This window comes from Talpa europaea (genome assembly GCF_964194135.1).
Source record: "Talpa europaea genome assembly, chromosome: 2".
Lineage (NCBI taxonomy): Eukaryota > Metazoa > Chordata > Mammalia > Eulipotyphla > Talpidae > Talpa > Talpa europaea.
In genome coordinates, this window is record NC_140068.1 from 76,053,951 (window position 1) to 76,070,415 (window position 16,465).

The window sequence follows — 16,465 nt, forward strand, 5'->3', positions numbered from 1 at the left end:
ATATTGGATATTTTAGCTTATGGAAGGGTAGATTTAATAGCATCATGTAATGAAAAAAAACAGGATTTTAAATCAGTAAATGTAAGTAAAAATCTGTCTGCTGTTCATTAATCTGTGAGTCCTTGAAGTGACTTAAACCTGAGGAACCTTAACTTTTCTCATCTATAAAATGGGAAAGTAGCCCTAACCTTGCAGAATAATCCAAGAGTCACCCAAAATGTGAATGGGACTCTGACTCATGGCAGTCTGACTAGATTTGACCCAAAACCTTCCCCTAGATCTGTGATGCCACAGGTTCTTCCCACCCTTTCCTGTGATTCTTGATGTCTTACTTCCTGTTATAGCCTGAGTTGTGTTCCTCTTAACATTATTATATCAAGGTTCTAACACCCAGCCTCAGAATGTGACTGTATTTGGGGACAGGGCCTTTGAAGAGTTAATTAATTTAAACATGATATTGTTTGAGTGGACCTTAAATCAACATGACTGGTATCCTTATAAGAAGAGGAAAGAACAGAGAGACGCTGGGTTATGTACACACAAAAGAAAGACCATGTGAAGGGACAATGAGAAAGCACCCAGGCAAGGAGAGACTTCATAAGAAACCGAACCTTTCTATAGGTTTATTTTTTTGAAAGATTTATGCATACAAGGGCCGCGGTGTAGGACAGAGGTGTCTTGGGACAGTGAGCGGATTCACCAGAGACAGAGTGGGGAACAGAACAGGCAGATTGACTGAAATACACTGCTGAGGGGAGCAGCGGGCAAGACGGGAGAGGTCTGTTGGGACATGTGGGTAGCTCCCTGGCCAGAGATCGAACTCATGTTTGCAGTGGCTGGTGATAGCATGACAGCACTGTGTCTTTAACCCCTGCACCACTAGGGAGTTGCATCTTGATCTTAGACTTTGAATTTTCAGAACTATGAGACCATCTATTTCTGTTTTGTAAACCTCCCAGTCTCTGTTATTTGGTTACGGTAACTATAGCCAACTAGGAAATGTCATCAAGTATCTCTGCCAACTGGGTCCTCTATCAGAATGTACAAATTTGATTAATTCTTAGAATTAAGTGAGCAGCTCCTTCCTGCTTTTCCAGGGGAAATCCAACACTATTCAGCCGTTAGGTGTTATGCTTATTTAACAAAAGCAGGACAATGACATCATGAGCAGTTCATTCTGTGTCATTTAGCTGATGGTCCTATCCTCTTTTCTCTGGGCCTTTTTCCCCACACAGGGCACATTATAAAGTTTACGCTGCTGCATTAGGATATATCTTACTGTGCATGACCCCATGAGAAGTTTGTTTCACACGCAGTTCTTAATGTTTCTGTCACAGATAGCTTCCTTTGCCAGATTCACAGACCATTCCCAGTTCCCTAGAGCTCAGGTGCTTAAACATGCCACATATCCCTTATGTAGGAATTAATGTGTAGAAGCTTTTAGTAGTTGCAGCAGTTAGAAAATCGACCATAAATATTAAAAAAGTATATAATAGAAAAGACAGGGTTATTAAAGAACTTCAGAAATCAAGCCATTGATTTAGCTTTAGGTAGTTACAATGTTACTTTCAGAAATCATACAAGAGTATTCTCAGTTGTAAAATGGGGGTGAAATGAGTAACAGCCTTCTAAAACTAAATGGAACTATCTATGTAAATTTCTTAGCATAGGTCCCAGAATGTGTTACTCAAATGTCTTTGATGATGCTGTGACATAGTAAAAAGTTAGATGTTTGTATATTTTTGGTTATATATGGTAATAAAAGGGATAACATTATAACTGTTGTTGTCATTTACCTTGTTCTTTTTTTAGTTTTACCTAATGGCAATTTTATTTTTTTAGTTTTTTTATTATCTCTCTTTTGCCTCCTATATATCTTACTCCTGATAAGACATGACGCCATTCGAGTGCAAGGCTACTCAGTATAAAATTAGAACATACGGATTCAATCTTAGAAAGAACTGTAGCACTGTCAAATTGGACTATCCCTGTGATGATTTATTGTCTCCTAGTTTTGAGTTTTTGGTTTTTTTTTTTCAGTCATAAACGAGAAGGGGAACAGATACTCCCTGGTAAACAAGAAAAATATGAGAGGGAAATGTTAAATCTAGAAAGGAAAGAAGCATAGAATCAGAAGGTAGATTTGTCTGGGAACACTGGGTTGCTTTTCAAAGAAGTTGGGTAAAGCTGGGGAGCACAGTGCTGTGGTGGTGTAGGGAGTTGAATGGGCCTAACTGGTGGTGCCTGAGTCAAGAATGTAAGAGACTAGGGGCCTCATTGGTTGCGCAAGGGTTAAAGTCTCAGTGCTATGAAGCTATCACCAGCCACTGCAACATGAGTTCAATCCCAGGCCAGGGAGCTGACTCACATGGCGCAGCAGACCTCTCCTGTCTTGCTGTCTGCTCCCCTCAGCAGTGTATTTCAGTAGATCTGCCTGTTCTGCTCCCCACTCTGTCTCTGGTGAATCCTCTCACTGTCCCCTGTCACCTCTGTCCTATGCCGTGGTACTTGTATGCCTAAGTAAGTAAAATTAAATCTTAAAAAAAAAAAAAAAAGACAATGTAAAAGACAACAGTGAAAGCTTAAAGAAAGCTCACTAGGAGCTGTGTGACTAGAACAATCTTAACCGAGGATGTTTCACAGAAATCCAGACAGAAGAGCCTGAACCACATAGCCATATCTAGCTTGTTCCCCTTGTTGCTCTCAATTTTTCCCAGTTCTTGTGCTAATCTTACCTCCATCATGGTGCTCCTTTCATTCTGTTAACCATTTGTCACAGGAACAAAATTTAGTCCTTATTCATGGACCTGAGATTTCAGCATAGCCCAGACTTGTTAAAAATGACCTTTCCAGTATTACTGGCAGCCCCTTCAGAACCACATTTGTTTATTTAATTTATCAAACTTACTTAAAATTAGAATAATAAAAAGGTGACCTTTTATCTCTTGTGATGAACTTCAAGGTCCCTGTTTTCTTTTACTTATATTTAAGATCTTCCTTGTGGCAAGTATGTTGTTTTGTTGCTGTTCTTTTAAAAAGTAGACAATATCACAAATAGAATGTTTCAAGTATCTACTGCCCTTTTCCAAATAGTAATCTTATATATTCTTAAAATAGCTCTTTATTATCAATTTTGTGAATACTGAAAACCTCCTTAAGCATAAAACCCTGAGATCTTTCTATTAGTTTATAAAGGAACAATAAGGAATATAGTGGAGATGATAACATATAAGATTCTATCTTAAAATAGCAGATTTTAAATTATCAAAGTGTTAGACACATGGGTTTAGTTTTTCCTCCTTTTGTTGATTATTTAAAATGATTATAAAAACATAAGTACAAAATCAAGAAGTGTTTCTCATTTTCCCCAGCTCATTATTACTCTTTGCTGTTGTTTGGATGTTCATATATTGAAATTTTCTCAATTATCAAAGATTATTATGTCTTTAATGATTTCTTCATTTTTTTTAATAAGATGTAAGTCTAAAGAAATGCTCTCCAAGCTCACAGTCCTTCTCATTCTTTATAAAGCAAAATCACTCAAAATCACAAAAGGCAAAATCAAGGATAATATCTACAATGGGACAGGAAGAGATGAAGTAGGGAATGGATGACAGATACAAAAACCACTCTTTTTACAATCAAAATAACATCATTTATGAAATCTGTGTCCTGTGGTTTTTTTTTTTTTTGTTTTTTGTTTTTTTGTTTTTCTCTCTCTGGTTAAGTTTGGATTGGAGAAAAAAAATTAGAAAAATTTTCTGGACAGCTCAAAATTTCATATATACTTATTCACTAGTACTTCAATGCCCAGCATGGTAGTGTCCAACGTGTACCTAGTTAAGTTTAAAATTAAATTAATTAAAATTTAAAATTTACTTATTTGGTCACAATAGCCACATTTATGTGCTCAATAGCCACATATAACTGGTAGCTACCATATTAAATAGCAGAGAGCATAGAGAAATTTTACCATCACTGAAATATCTGTTGAGCAGTACTGCATTAGAATGTATGAAATCTCCAAGAATGAAAGTCAATAGTTTTTAACTCTATAAGCCAACCCAATATTAAATTTGGAAAGAAGTGAATACCGTGAAAATGAATAGCTAATAGAAAAATTCAACAATTTTAATTATTCTTTGATCAAAATTTGGGTTTCTGTATGAAAAAGTGATCATTTTAGTCCAAATAATGTACATTTGGTACTTGTAATAGTAAATGTAAAAATTTTAATAAAGCAAAATTCCATACAATAAATTTTATGCATCTTTAGATTGAGTTTTTCAAAGACATCTCCTTAAAACTTAAAATACAGTCTGGTTGCAGTAAACATGGAGGTCCCTACTTGCTAATATATCATATTATCAGCCTCCATCTTTGCTATTTTGAAAAGTAGTCCTGAGTCATCAACTTCAAGGAGAGATTCAACTGTATTAAAAAAAAAAAAAAAAGTCCCTGATCAGATTTGGAGATAGTAGTTTAAAATGTAGAATACTTAAGATCAGAACTAAATCTAATTCATTAGTAGGACCCCTGCATAATCAGGCAATGTCAATAAGTTAATTGTTAATTAACTTAATGTTAATTAGTATTTTATTAATAATAGCCTATTTAACTTGAACATTTACATTTTCTCAATGAAAATAAGCACCACTGAAACAGAAAACAGTTCAGAAAAATAAAATTGGTCATGCTTTCATGACTAAGAATACAATCAAGTTTTAGAAGACAACTTTTTTTCACTCTTAAGTACCAAAAGATTAAAGATGAATAGTAGGACACCAGTATGTCTTGATGTATTTTGAATCATAGAAATGGCAAAAAGATTAGGAATGTCTTCCTCTTAGGTTAATAAAGGGATTGTTGTTATGTATAGTAACATTAAACAGAAAAGAATGCCATGAAAATGAAAATTACTTAGCTGGTTTATATAAAATTATTATTTCATTTTGGTTCACTTTTGCTTGATGCATTATTTGTTAGAAAGTGATAGTTGTGTAAAGCAAAATATCAAAGTAGCTTTATTTATGAATGTAAATGATAGATTTTCAAATTGCTATCTAATTGAAAAAAAAATGTTACTTAAGGTCAGAACTTTGATCTTAACGGAAAGAATTATTAAAAAATATTACATAGCTACATCACGCCATCATACTCTTGTTTTACAAGCTGTAAAACCCCTGTTTCAACAACCAAAATTGTATTACCATGAACCGTGGCAAGGGTCATTATGGAATGATGAATGTTAGCATTCTGTTTTGTTTTGTTTCTTATTTATTCCCTGCTTCAGAGAGTTTGAATCAGATCAGCTACGTGGATGCTAACAAATTATAGGCTTTGGTTTCTAATAGTGTAGAGTAGTAATACAAAACCCTCAGCAGCCATCTCAAGGCACTGCACAGCATTCAGGAGGTAAAAAGACTAAAAAAACCTCTTCCTTTGTATGGTCAGCCCATTAGATGCCTATGATCAGAAGTACATTAAGACAGGGTGATGCCCTTCTATTCATCTTTAACCTCTTGGTGCTTGGAAGTGAAAGGCATGACTTGTCTTCAAAAATTTCATCCTTTTCTTAATCATAACAGCATTCCCCATTTCATCTGACTTTCTTCTGTTGATTGACTGAGAAGACCTTAGAGATTTTACACTGATTTTAAAACATTTGCTTTGGGCTCTATGCTGAAGCAGTTAGGATGCTTACCATGTGAATAACATAAATGTGTTAACACATTTAAAATAGATACAGTCATAAACTACCGCTATTTAGCACATTACTATCAACTTCCTGTTTCATTGGCCATTCATTAACTGAATTAAATATATTTGGCTGATTCCTAAATTACTGAAAAGTATTTATAAAAATGGAGGTGAGGGTGCCCTACTGACAATGGAATCTTATAAAAAATATATATTTCACTGCATACTAGGGAAAAAAACCAAATACAGGAGATCTTATTTATTTATTTATTTATTTTTATTATTTTTTTATTTTTGTGTAGAAGAACTGGGATATAGGCCAGGGGTGTAGGAGGTGAGAGAATTCACTAGAGACAGAGTGGGGAGCAGAACTGGTTGATTTGCTGAAATATGTAGCTGAGGGGTGCAGCGGTTGAGATAGGAGAGGTCTGCTGTGCCATATGGGTCAGTTTCCTGGCTCCCTGGCCTAGGATCTAACTCAGTCCATGGATGTAACAGCACTAAGACTTAACTTCTGCACCACCAGGGAGGCCCATTAAATTTTGCTGAAGAGATAAAATTAAGGCCCAAATCATTATCTACTGACCTAACCTTCAGATATTTATTTATTTATCTGTAAATGAGAAAATAATATAAAAATGTAGTTTTCCTTCCTTAATACTGTAAATCACTTTTAAAGGACTCTCAGATCATGCATTTTACTATCTCTTGTTGAAAGAAACAATCTGCCATGGACCCTGAGTGCTCCCACACTTTCTGACTGGGCATGAAAGGGATGCAGGATCCTGACTACTATTTGTGCTGTTTCTTAGGACTGTGTGCAGGAAAAAAAAAAAAGGGGGGGGGGATGAATTAATACCTCCCCCGAATAGTATTGGTATAGGTTTGCTTCTGCTTACTTTTAGATTCCATAAGTTCATTGTTCCTTCCTGTGTACAGGCATCCAAACTGGCCCCACATGCACAGCCCCTGTGGGGTCTGGGACACATGGGAAACTGACAGAAACCAATGTGAAGCTCAGGCAATTGCCTGGTTGTAAGCAATGAATTCCCTTTATACTGACCCAGGAGTCTCATGTCAGGCCAGCATTCATGAAGCAGCAGTCGGCCAGTTCCTTAACTTATAAGCAGATCACAATCTCAGGCCTTGAAGAGTTATTCACACTTAAAGATGAAACATTGCTTCTTGCTCATAGCAGGAATCTAGAAAACTTAAATAAGGGACCAGGAAAATAAATAACTATAAGAAAGTGAAAATCCAAATCAACAAACAACTATGAACCAGAGACACTCTATGGGGAGTGGGGGGTGTGGAGGGGAGGGATTGGGGTCAAAATAAGGGGGTTGCAATTGTACGGGGAATATAAAAATAAAATTTATTTAAAAAATATATAAGAAAACATTATTAACGCAAAATATGTATGAATTATTTCCTCAGCACATATTTCAACAGCTAAAACTTCAAACTGTGTTATTATTGTCATTAAAACATTACATGCTCAAAAAATAGTCATAAGTACTGTATTTTGCCATCAGTATTAGGCTTTTAGTAAAACAGCCAGAAATTAAGAATAAGGCAATGTCAGAAACTGGGTTTGAATTCTAGCCAGGCCAACTACTGCTGGAGTATGGCCTAATGAAATTATTTATTTTTTAATCTGTAAAATAGGTAAAAAGGTATGAAACATACAGGGTTGATTTAGGTTTTTAATGAAATACTATGTGTGTAGGCACTTCTCATACCAATACTTAGTGGTCTTCCAAAACATGCTTGTTGCCTATTAGTCAGATGTTGTTCACTTGAATAGAACATTACTAATGTCATTTTTAAATATACATAACCTCATGGGTTAATTTTATTTTACTGACATAATTTAAAAGTTAGAAATAGCCTTCCCAGAGATTAATTTTGTATATAGAATATGCACATGCATTGCTGAGAAATGGCCTTATATAGACTTTGTGATATTTTATTTCCACAGTTGGATCTCAGAAATATGCAATTTCCAACCTTCCCAACGAATGTACATATATATGCAAAATTTTTTAAAAAATTGAAATCTATTTAAGAGATGAAAATATAATAGACTACCTTCCCATTATTAGAGACATATTTATTGATTTTGGTAGGAAACTCAGAAAATTCAAGTATCGCCTCATTAAAGAGCAAGAATGTTAGGTGCAGTGACCCCCTGCTGATCATGTCAACCAATATGCACTAGGATTGTTTTGAACAGATAACGACTTCCCACACATGTGAGTGAACTGACCTACTACATCGCTAACAAAAGCTACACAGTGGGGAGGATTCACATCCAGGCTGTTCCAAACCAGTCAGCAATCCACAGGAGGAAACCAGTGGGGGACACTATTAAAATCTTTGTTATTTCATAAGAAACTCAGTTACATAAAATCAAACAGTGTATATGACAAAACTGTGGGGACGTATTCACATGGCAACAAAACTTTTAAGAAAAGAAACATAAGAAAGTATAAATAATCCAAAATCAAGCAGATCACTGGTCTTAAGTATTGTCATCATTTACATCTGAAGGGAATATTGATAATTAAAACAATATTCCATGTTGAGCTTTCACTTTAATAATATTTGATGATACAATGATGTAAAAAACAATTTAAAGACTTATTTATTTATATAAAGAACTGGGGTACAGGCCAGATGTACGGGAGGGTGAGAGGATTCACCAGAGACAGAACAGGGAACAGAACAGGCAGACTGATGAAATACACCGCTTAGAGGAGCAGCGGGAGAGACAGGAGAGGTCTGCTATGCCATGTGAGACCCTTACCGGCTGGCCGGGATAAAACCAGCACTGCAGAGGCTGCATACAGCTTCACAGCTCACCGCTCAACTGCTTGCAACACCAGGAGAGGCCCTGATGTAATTTTTGTTTAAATTGATTATTAATAAAAATATGTTCTCACACAAAAAATAATATTTGATAACATGTTCTTTAATCTTAAAGGTCATTAAGTGTTTTTGTAGTAATAAGAGATTATATATGAAGTAGACCTACTGTGAATTTTATGATTTAATGCATTAGGTTAAGAAAGGGACATATGTTTAAAAGAATTAGCTACACTTCATAAAGAAAGTTAAATGCCACGTTTCTATCTGACCTGTTATGTTCAGTAACATTAAAGGGCACCATTTACAAATTGCTTCTGTGTCTAGTATTTTAAAGTTTGATGACAAATTTATGATCTTGACCCTCATAATTAAATTACTTAATTCTAGAATGTTTTATGGTGCTTGATTGCATGCTTGACTTTATTTTCTTTTCCTCTCAATTGTATTAGAAAATTCCACATCATTTCCTTTTATTTTCTTTATAAACCCACTGACCTTTTACAGAAAATAAAACCCCAAATGAGAATAATGACCAAATGCTAAATCTGTCACCAAGGCCTGTTAAATTTAAGTCTTCTAAAAAAGTGTGGGCATTTAACAGGCAGGATGATATTTCATATCATATAAATTTCCAAATGATTTTATTCGGGAAGTCCCAGTAGCTTATGAGCACCATAAGACATTTTTGCTTCTCTTTAGTTGACAAAAAGATGCCAGTTTTATACTTTCTAATATTGTATTAAGCTATAGTCTGTATATAAATAGTTAAATTCAATACAATAGCCATTAACCACACTGTCAGTAACACCGTATTTTGGAAAGTTGCATTTTCCAAAATACGCGATGAGAGATGTTCTAAAGTATTTTATGTGATGATTTCATTTTCTGAATTGTAAGAAATCTTCAAAAGCTCTGTGAATTTATACCAATTAGAACAGTTATGTATCTAGAGGAAATTTAATAATATACACACACGCTGCTTAGCTTTCCATCTTTGTCAGAATCATTTGGTGTATACTGGGTAGTAATATAACTCACAGGTCACATACAGTCAGAGGTGCACACAGGTCAATATTAAGAAAATACATTGGTATGGGAATTTTACAACAGACCCATCTTTTTTTTTTTTTACAGTTTAAAAGGACAGGTTTATTAAAAAAGAGGGAAAGAAAAACAGAGGCACCTGCATAGTCACAGGTGGGCAGTAGACCTACCCAAAAGACGTTTCAAGAAATAATGTCTTTTAAAAATTCAAGTCTGAGTTTCTTTATAGAATAGGACATCTTCTAGAAAACACGATTGTTTTACAGCTAGTGCTCTTTGCTGTCATTTCTTCTCTTTCCTAATTATGGAGGGGAAGTGGGACTTAGAATATTATACTTATGTCAAGTATGGTGTAGCCTAAACTCTCAGTGGACACTCTGAACAATGGTTATTATTTTACCCATCATTTATATGTTGATGACATCCAAAGTTATATCTGTCGATTAGATGGTTTAAGCTTCAAAATCTTCTATCTTTTTGCTACAAGCCAGCTCTCCAGTTACTGCTGCTATTGTAACTGCCTACCAGGAGCACTTGATCTTCTTCAGAAGAAAATAGCATCAGTGGCCATAAGAAAGGATGAAATGTAGCTATTTTCAACAAAATGGAGAGAATTTGAAAAAAATTACATGGAGCAAAACAAGGCAGAACAATAAAAACAAATATTGGACATTCATATAACAGATAATTTGACAATATAAAAACACTTTCCAAAACTACTGGATATCAGTAAACATCCTGAGGGCTTTGAGGTTAAGAGAAATGGAGGAGAGACTTGGACAAGGGGCACAAGAAGCGGGGAAGAGATAAAAAATGGTCACGTGAAAAAAAGACAGGTAGTGTATAAGCTCCAGGAATGCCTTTGCTGTGCCCTGCTCCCTGCCCAGCACCAGCTGCCGTGACTGATGCCATATTGAATGTATAGTATTTCCTGTGTGAATGAGTAAGATGTACAAGTGAACGAAACCATCCATATCTTTATAATCTTAGCAAGGAACAATAGTCTGGATGCTTGCAAAGAGGATTATACCCCTTGAGAAAATATTCCTCCCTATGGAAAATATCATTAATACTCTAATTACTGATTTAAGTGGATCCCCAGGAGAGACATCTGCGTTGTTCTGCCTATTTCAGTTCTGGGAAATTCCAGCCATGAGGCTCATTAACTCTTACTGCACCAGACAGGAGATGAACACGTGGGCTGAGAATAGGATACTTAACCTCCACCTGAGAATAGGGAAAACTATCCTCATCCTTGCAGTTGTTAATGTGTGTGTGTATTTAACTGAAGTTAAATATTTTACAGAAAGGTTAGAAGATGAATTTATAGAATCTTTTCATTGAGTAAAATAAAGAATGAGAGATGTTGCATTAGAAAACAAAGATAAAATTAATGTACCAATCAGAAGAGTCAGTAGCTCATAAAATAGAATCACAAATCAGAAAAAAGAAAAATTAACCCACATTTCCAGAATTGTATAATTATAAGCTTCCAGATTGAACAAGCTCAACCACAACTAACAAGAAACACACATTGGCACAATGAAATTTCAGAACATCAAAACTGAAAATTGTAGAAGTATCCAGAAAAGAAAAATCAAATGATATAGAACAAAATGTGTTCATCTATAAATAGCAGGAATTCTCAATAGTAACATGTAATGGTATCAAACATTGAATCAAAACTTTCAAAATTCTGATTGAAAATATTTTATTAGCTTAAACATGTACTTAGCCAATCACATGTAGAACTAGAACTTAAAATTTGCAGTTAGAAAATGTTCAACACACTGTCTCATGTGTAGTATTCTTTCAAAAATAATGAAGCAAAATAGAATTATAAGAAGTAGACACATTCAGAATGTGGGATAGTCTACAAAACAATTGGTCTACAATCCTCAAAAGTTTGGTGTTGTAGAAAGCAATAAAAGACTGGAGGACTTATCCTAGATCTAAAAAGACAAAAAGGATATGACCAAATGTAATTCATGAACTTGATTTAAAAAAAAATAGCTGTAAATTATATGTTTGATAATTGCATAATTTTAACTATGGATCCCACAGTAAATATTGGGAATTTTTCCCACTTAGGGGAGAGTTAATATTACTGTATTTATGTAGGTAGATATCCTTATACTAAAAAATGCAAGTTAAAGTTTTTAGTAATAAAATATATTTCTAGAGCAGACTTGCAAATGGTTTAGAAAAAAAAAATATATATATATAAACTAAGATAGTACAAATGGGACAAAATAACATTAATTGGTTTATCTAGATGCATAGTAGATGAGGTATACATTTTAGTGTTATTTTAGCTTTTTATATAATTAAAAATACATATCACCAAGGTAATTTTTTTTTAAAACTAGTTGTTATAGAAGTGAAGGTAAAATGGAAGAAGAGAAAAACAGAGAAAGAGAAAATTTCTCTCCAGTATACCTCTTAATAGAGTTTCCTAAAATGTATATTTCAGCAAGAAATGAGAACAAAGAGGTGAAAGAATGTGATCAAAGGGAATTGTACACAACAGTGGGGGTGATGGTGGTTGAGGGGTGTCTTAGGAAAACTACTCTGACTTTGCCTTGAGGCCTGGAAATCAATCAAACTAGACCAGCAAAAATAATGTCCTGAGGGAGCTAGTCTCCTTATTTCACAAAAGGAAGTGATAAATTATGTTATTAAATATTTGAAAATATTGTTAATGTAACTATTGGATCAACTGAAGATACTGTTTCTAAATATATTAAAAAAACAAGAAAATAATTGAATGAGCAATTATTAACTTGAGAAGAAACAAAAATGTAAATGAGAATTTTAAAAATTGCATTAATAATGATCATTATTAAATCACTATTATTTATAATTAATAATAATGTAGATATCACCTAATAAAAATAATGGTAAAACTGTATTAGGAAACAGATATAGGGAAAAATAGGGGGAAGATTCAACAATAGAAATAAGTCCTTTATTGTCTAAATGGCTTAGTCAATAGAAAATGACCAACATCCATAAGCCAAGCAACATTAACCATTTTGTTTAATAACACAAAAATTAATAGTAAAATAAGAGATGAAAAATCTAAAAGAGAGGGTTTAAAGTAAAGTCACTGACCACAAAGGAAAATAAAATTAAATCATTCACAGTGATGGATAACTGAAGTGTGTAGGTAGTTGCAAGCAACCTGGTACATTCTGCAGTGACAAGTCTGCATTAGCTCTGTTAGCATTAATTTAGTCAGGTAATCAAACTAACCACTCATCTTTATCCATGAAATTTAAAAGGTATATAATGCACAACAAAATAAAATATTTTGTTGCATTAACATATCTTTTTGTTTTCCTTCTTTTCCTCCCTACCCTCCTTTCTTTCCTTTTATTTTTGCATTAACAACTACATATTTTTTCCTAACTATAGAGACAATTTAAGGACCTTGTATTTTAGAGTTTCAGTCTTTATTATTATTATTATTATTATTATTATAAGTGAAAGAAAAAAACTCTCAGTGGAGTTGCAACAAATGTGTGAATACCACCATTAGGCTAACAGGGCTGCTATTATCTACCCGTAATATTTTAAAAAAAAAAATTTATATTAAGTACCTTAAACTATCTTTTGTTAGTATCAAAGTTCTAAGTAAATCCTAGAGTAGGTATTGCTGGTTCGATATGCTGAGTTTAATTATTGAACATTAATGGCACATGAAATATTCAAGGAGATTATTTACCTAGTAAAACGTGATGCAGAGTAATTAAGCAAACATAGAAACTAAACCAAGTTCAGATTACATAAAATCTTGCTAACCGAAATCAAATGTTAACCAAATGGACTGCTAACAGGTCTTTCTACTATTTTCTGCTTCAGGGGTATGATGACAGCTATGGGGGTGAATATGATGACCAGACCTATGAGGCTTATGATAGCAGCTATGCCACCCAAACACAAAGGTAAGGTGCTTGCTGTCTATAGCACCCTTCTCAGCCTCTTTTGTAGTCCTGTTACCACTTCATGCTCTGAATATCAGTTATATTCTATTCAGGTTTGTAGCAGTGGTTTTTCTCCACCGTCTTTCTGAATTATTAAGTTGCTTACTGTGAGAAGTAGAGGATAATCATCTAGCAATTGCTAATAATTAAATAGTAGTGTTTTAAGACTAGATGATTATCATAACCAATCAACTCATTAAACAAGCTTGTATTTAATGAAATGCTGTTATTTTTAGAGATCATTTTAGTGAGTTCATAATTAAGACAACAGTGAAAACAAGGCACTTATTTAATATGAATTTTCCCCTAAATTGTAATTTTCGTTTGTCGAACAGAAGATAAGGAAATGTTATTGATCTCTGAAAAGGGGGAAATTCTTAAAATATCTTGTCTAGGGAGACAAGAATTTCTTTTCTTTCTAATGAGTTTCTTGATGACTATTGAATATAGCTCTAAATTGACTCAAAATTTGTGACATTGATGAATTTTTACTTTTTCAATGTCAGATTTATTGGGGTATTATTTACATTCAGCAAATCTTGCCCATTTAAGGTATAGTTGTATGAGTTTGGCAAAGGCAAACTACCATGTAACCATCATCAAATTAAGATGTAAGGTATTTTAATCACCCCAAAATGTTTCTTTATGACCCTTTATGGACAACTTTTTTTTCCCCACATAAGCCCCCACATAAGCCAAATCGCTGTTTTCTGTCACTACAGTTTTGTCTTTTCTAGAATATAAGTAGAAGCAATACAATATGAAATCTTTTGAGTCTGGCTTCTTTATTTAGCTTAATGTAATTAATATTTATTCATATTTACATATCATTCCTTAGTTATTTTATTGCTGTGTACTGTTTCATTGTAAGGATATACCGCAATTTATTCACTAGTTGAAGGGCATTTGGATTGTTTCTACTTTTTGTAATTATGTATAAAATTGGCAAGCAGCCAATGAATTTTTACAAATATAAATCACCCAAAGTGTGTTTTCTAAAAAAAAATTACAAATTTCATGAGAAAGCAAAAGTCTTTATGCCAGTTAAAGTTATTCCTATGTGTGATTAAAAGAAACCAATGGAACTAGTTCCATTAGAGCATTAATCACCTCTTGATCAATTTCATTGATACCCAAAGAGATATGTATGTATTGGGTACTATTTGGAAGAGGGGAAGTGGTAAAGAAATAACTTTAACTTCATTGTAGAGGGGGAAATTTACAAGTAGTGTATAAGTGTGCATTTTTCATAGACTAATGGGAAGCACAGTAAAAATGGGTGAAGGGATGTTCTATTTAAAGAGAGTATATAGGTAATTTGATGAATGTATACTGATATCTTTAAAATCGAGCATAACTTACCATTATGTAAATGACCATTTTCAACTTTGAGTAATCAGTTAATTTGTAATAGGTAAATAAAAAAAAAATTATGAGCTAAGAAACTTTCACTGTGTGTAGGATCTTAATTGTCATAATTACATATTGTCACACAATAGTTATTTAGGAAATAAATTAGAGGAAAGCTTTGGTTCACATCACAGATACTGCATAAAGTATTGTTTGCAAATTTGCTGAAAATTTATACTATCTGCTAATATTGTCAGTCATTTTGTTAGTTCATTATTTTATACCAATGCATAAAATTAATGATAATATTGTTTTAGAAATTGTTTCGGAAATAATTTGGTAGGAAAACACAATTACCACATACTGCGAATACAGCTAAAATAGAGTAAAACAATTTCTTCATATATCTCTGTGGAGCTACATTTAGCTCATAGAGATTTTGGAATAATCTTATGAAAGTGAAGAAATGTCTGCATCTTTCTTCTATTCAGAGTTAAATGGGTTTAACAAGGAACATAAAAAATGGGAATTAGAAAAGTCTATCTTCAACTATTTGTAAAGGGCATAGTAGAATAATGGAACATAATTATGTATAAAAATAATGACAATATGTAATAATTTGGGGACAATATTTTATCTTGTTTTAATGAAATATAGGTAAAAAAGATGTTTTCTATGAACATCTGTTATCTTTTATTTTCCCTTTCTTATAAATTCAATTTTCTATGAAAAATATCCTCAACTTACTACCCCATCAAAAAGAAACTCTTTCAAAAAATGTCTTCCCTAGTCCTTTATTTTGGAATAACCTGTTCCTGCCCTGAATTCTAGTAGTTCCTATCATATTTCTTTTGATCTGAATTTCTCTGTCTTTCTTTCTCTCTCTTACATTGGGATCATTTTTGTGTATGCCTGTTATTACCCTTACTACTCAGGACCTCTCATGTTCCCCATAGTAGCTGGCTTTGCATCTTTCACAGAGTATGTGCTGGAAAGATGATTGTTGAAACATGAATGCCAGGCCTTGTATGTATCTACACTGTAGAGATAAAAAAGTAAAAACATCATCCCTCAAAGAGATGCAGTATTCAAAATTATATTTTTCATATTTACTGACAAAATATGTATGTGATTCTGAGATTGCTTAATGCTAAACAAGAAGGGATAAAGAAAGCAGGTTCCAAGATTAGTTACCCTGATACTAATATTCTATATAACACTTATTAATGATCTATTTTAGTACAAACATATCCTTAATACTTATAGAGTATCTGGCACACTAGAAGTCTTCAATAAAGCTTTGTTAAATAAATGAAAAAAAAAAAAAGAATTCATTAATGTTCCCAGCAATGTGGATGGAACTAGAAGGAATTTCGCTCAGTGAAATAAGCCAGAAGGAAAACAAAAAATATTGGATGGTTTCACTTATAGCAGGAATATAAGAAACCCAATAAGACATCAGTGTAAAAAAATAATAACAGTACAAAACACAACAAAGCAAAAGCAGACAATTA

The 16,465-nt window shown here is 33.4% G+C and overlaps 1 protein-coding gene across 1 annotated transcript in view; it reads left to right on the forward strand.

Moving 5' to 3' along the window:
• The window catches only part of KHDRBS2 (KH RNA binding domain containing, signal transduction associated 2), a gene marked incomplete at both ends in the record, with an annotated part of 457,143 nt that overhangs the window by 402,010 nt on the left and 38,668 nt on the right, over window positions 1-16,465 (forward strand). Inside the window, one exon of the mRNA XM_084256497.1 lies at window positions 13,480-13,562. Within this exon, the coding sequence (XP_084112623.1) occupies window positions 13,480-13,562 (83 nt within the window). The remainder of the gene's footprint in view (window positions 1-13,479; window positions 13,563-16,465) is intronic.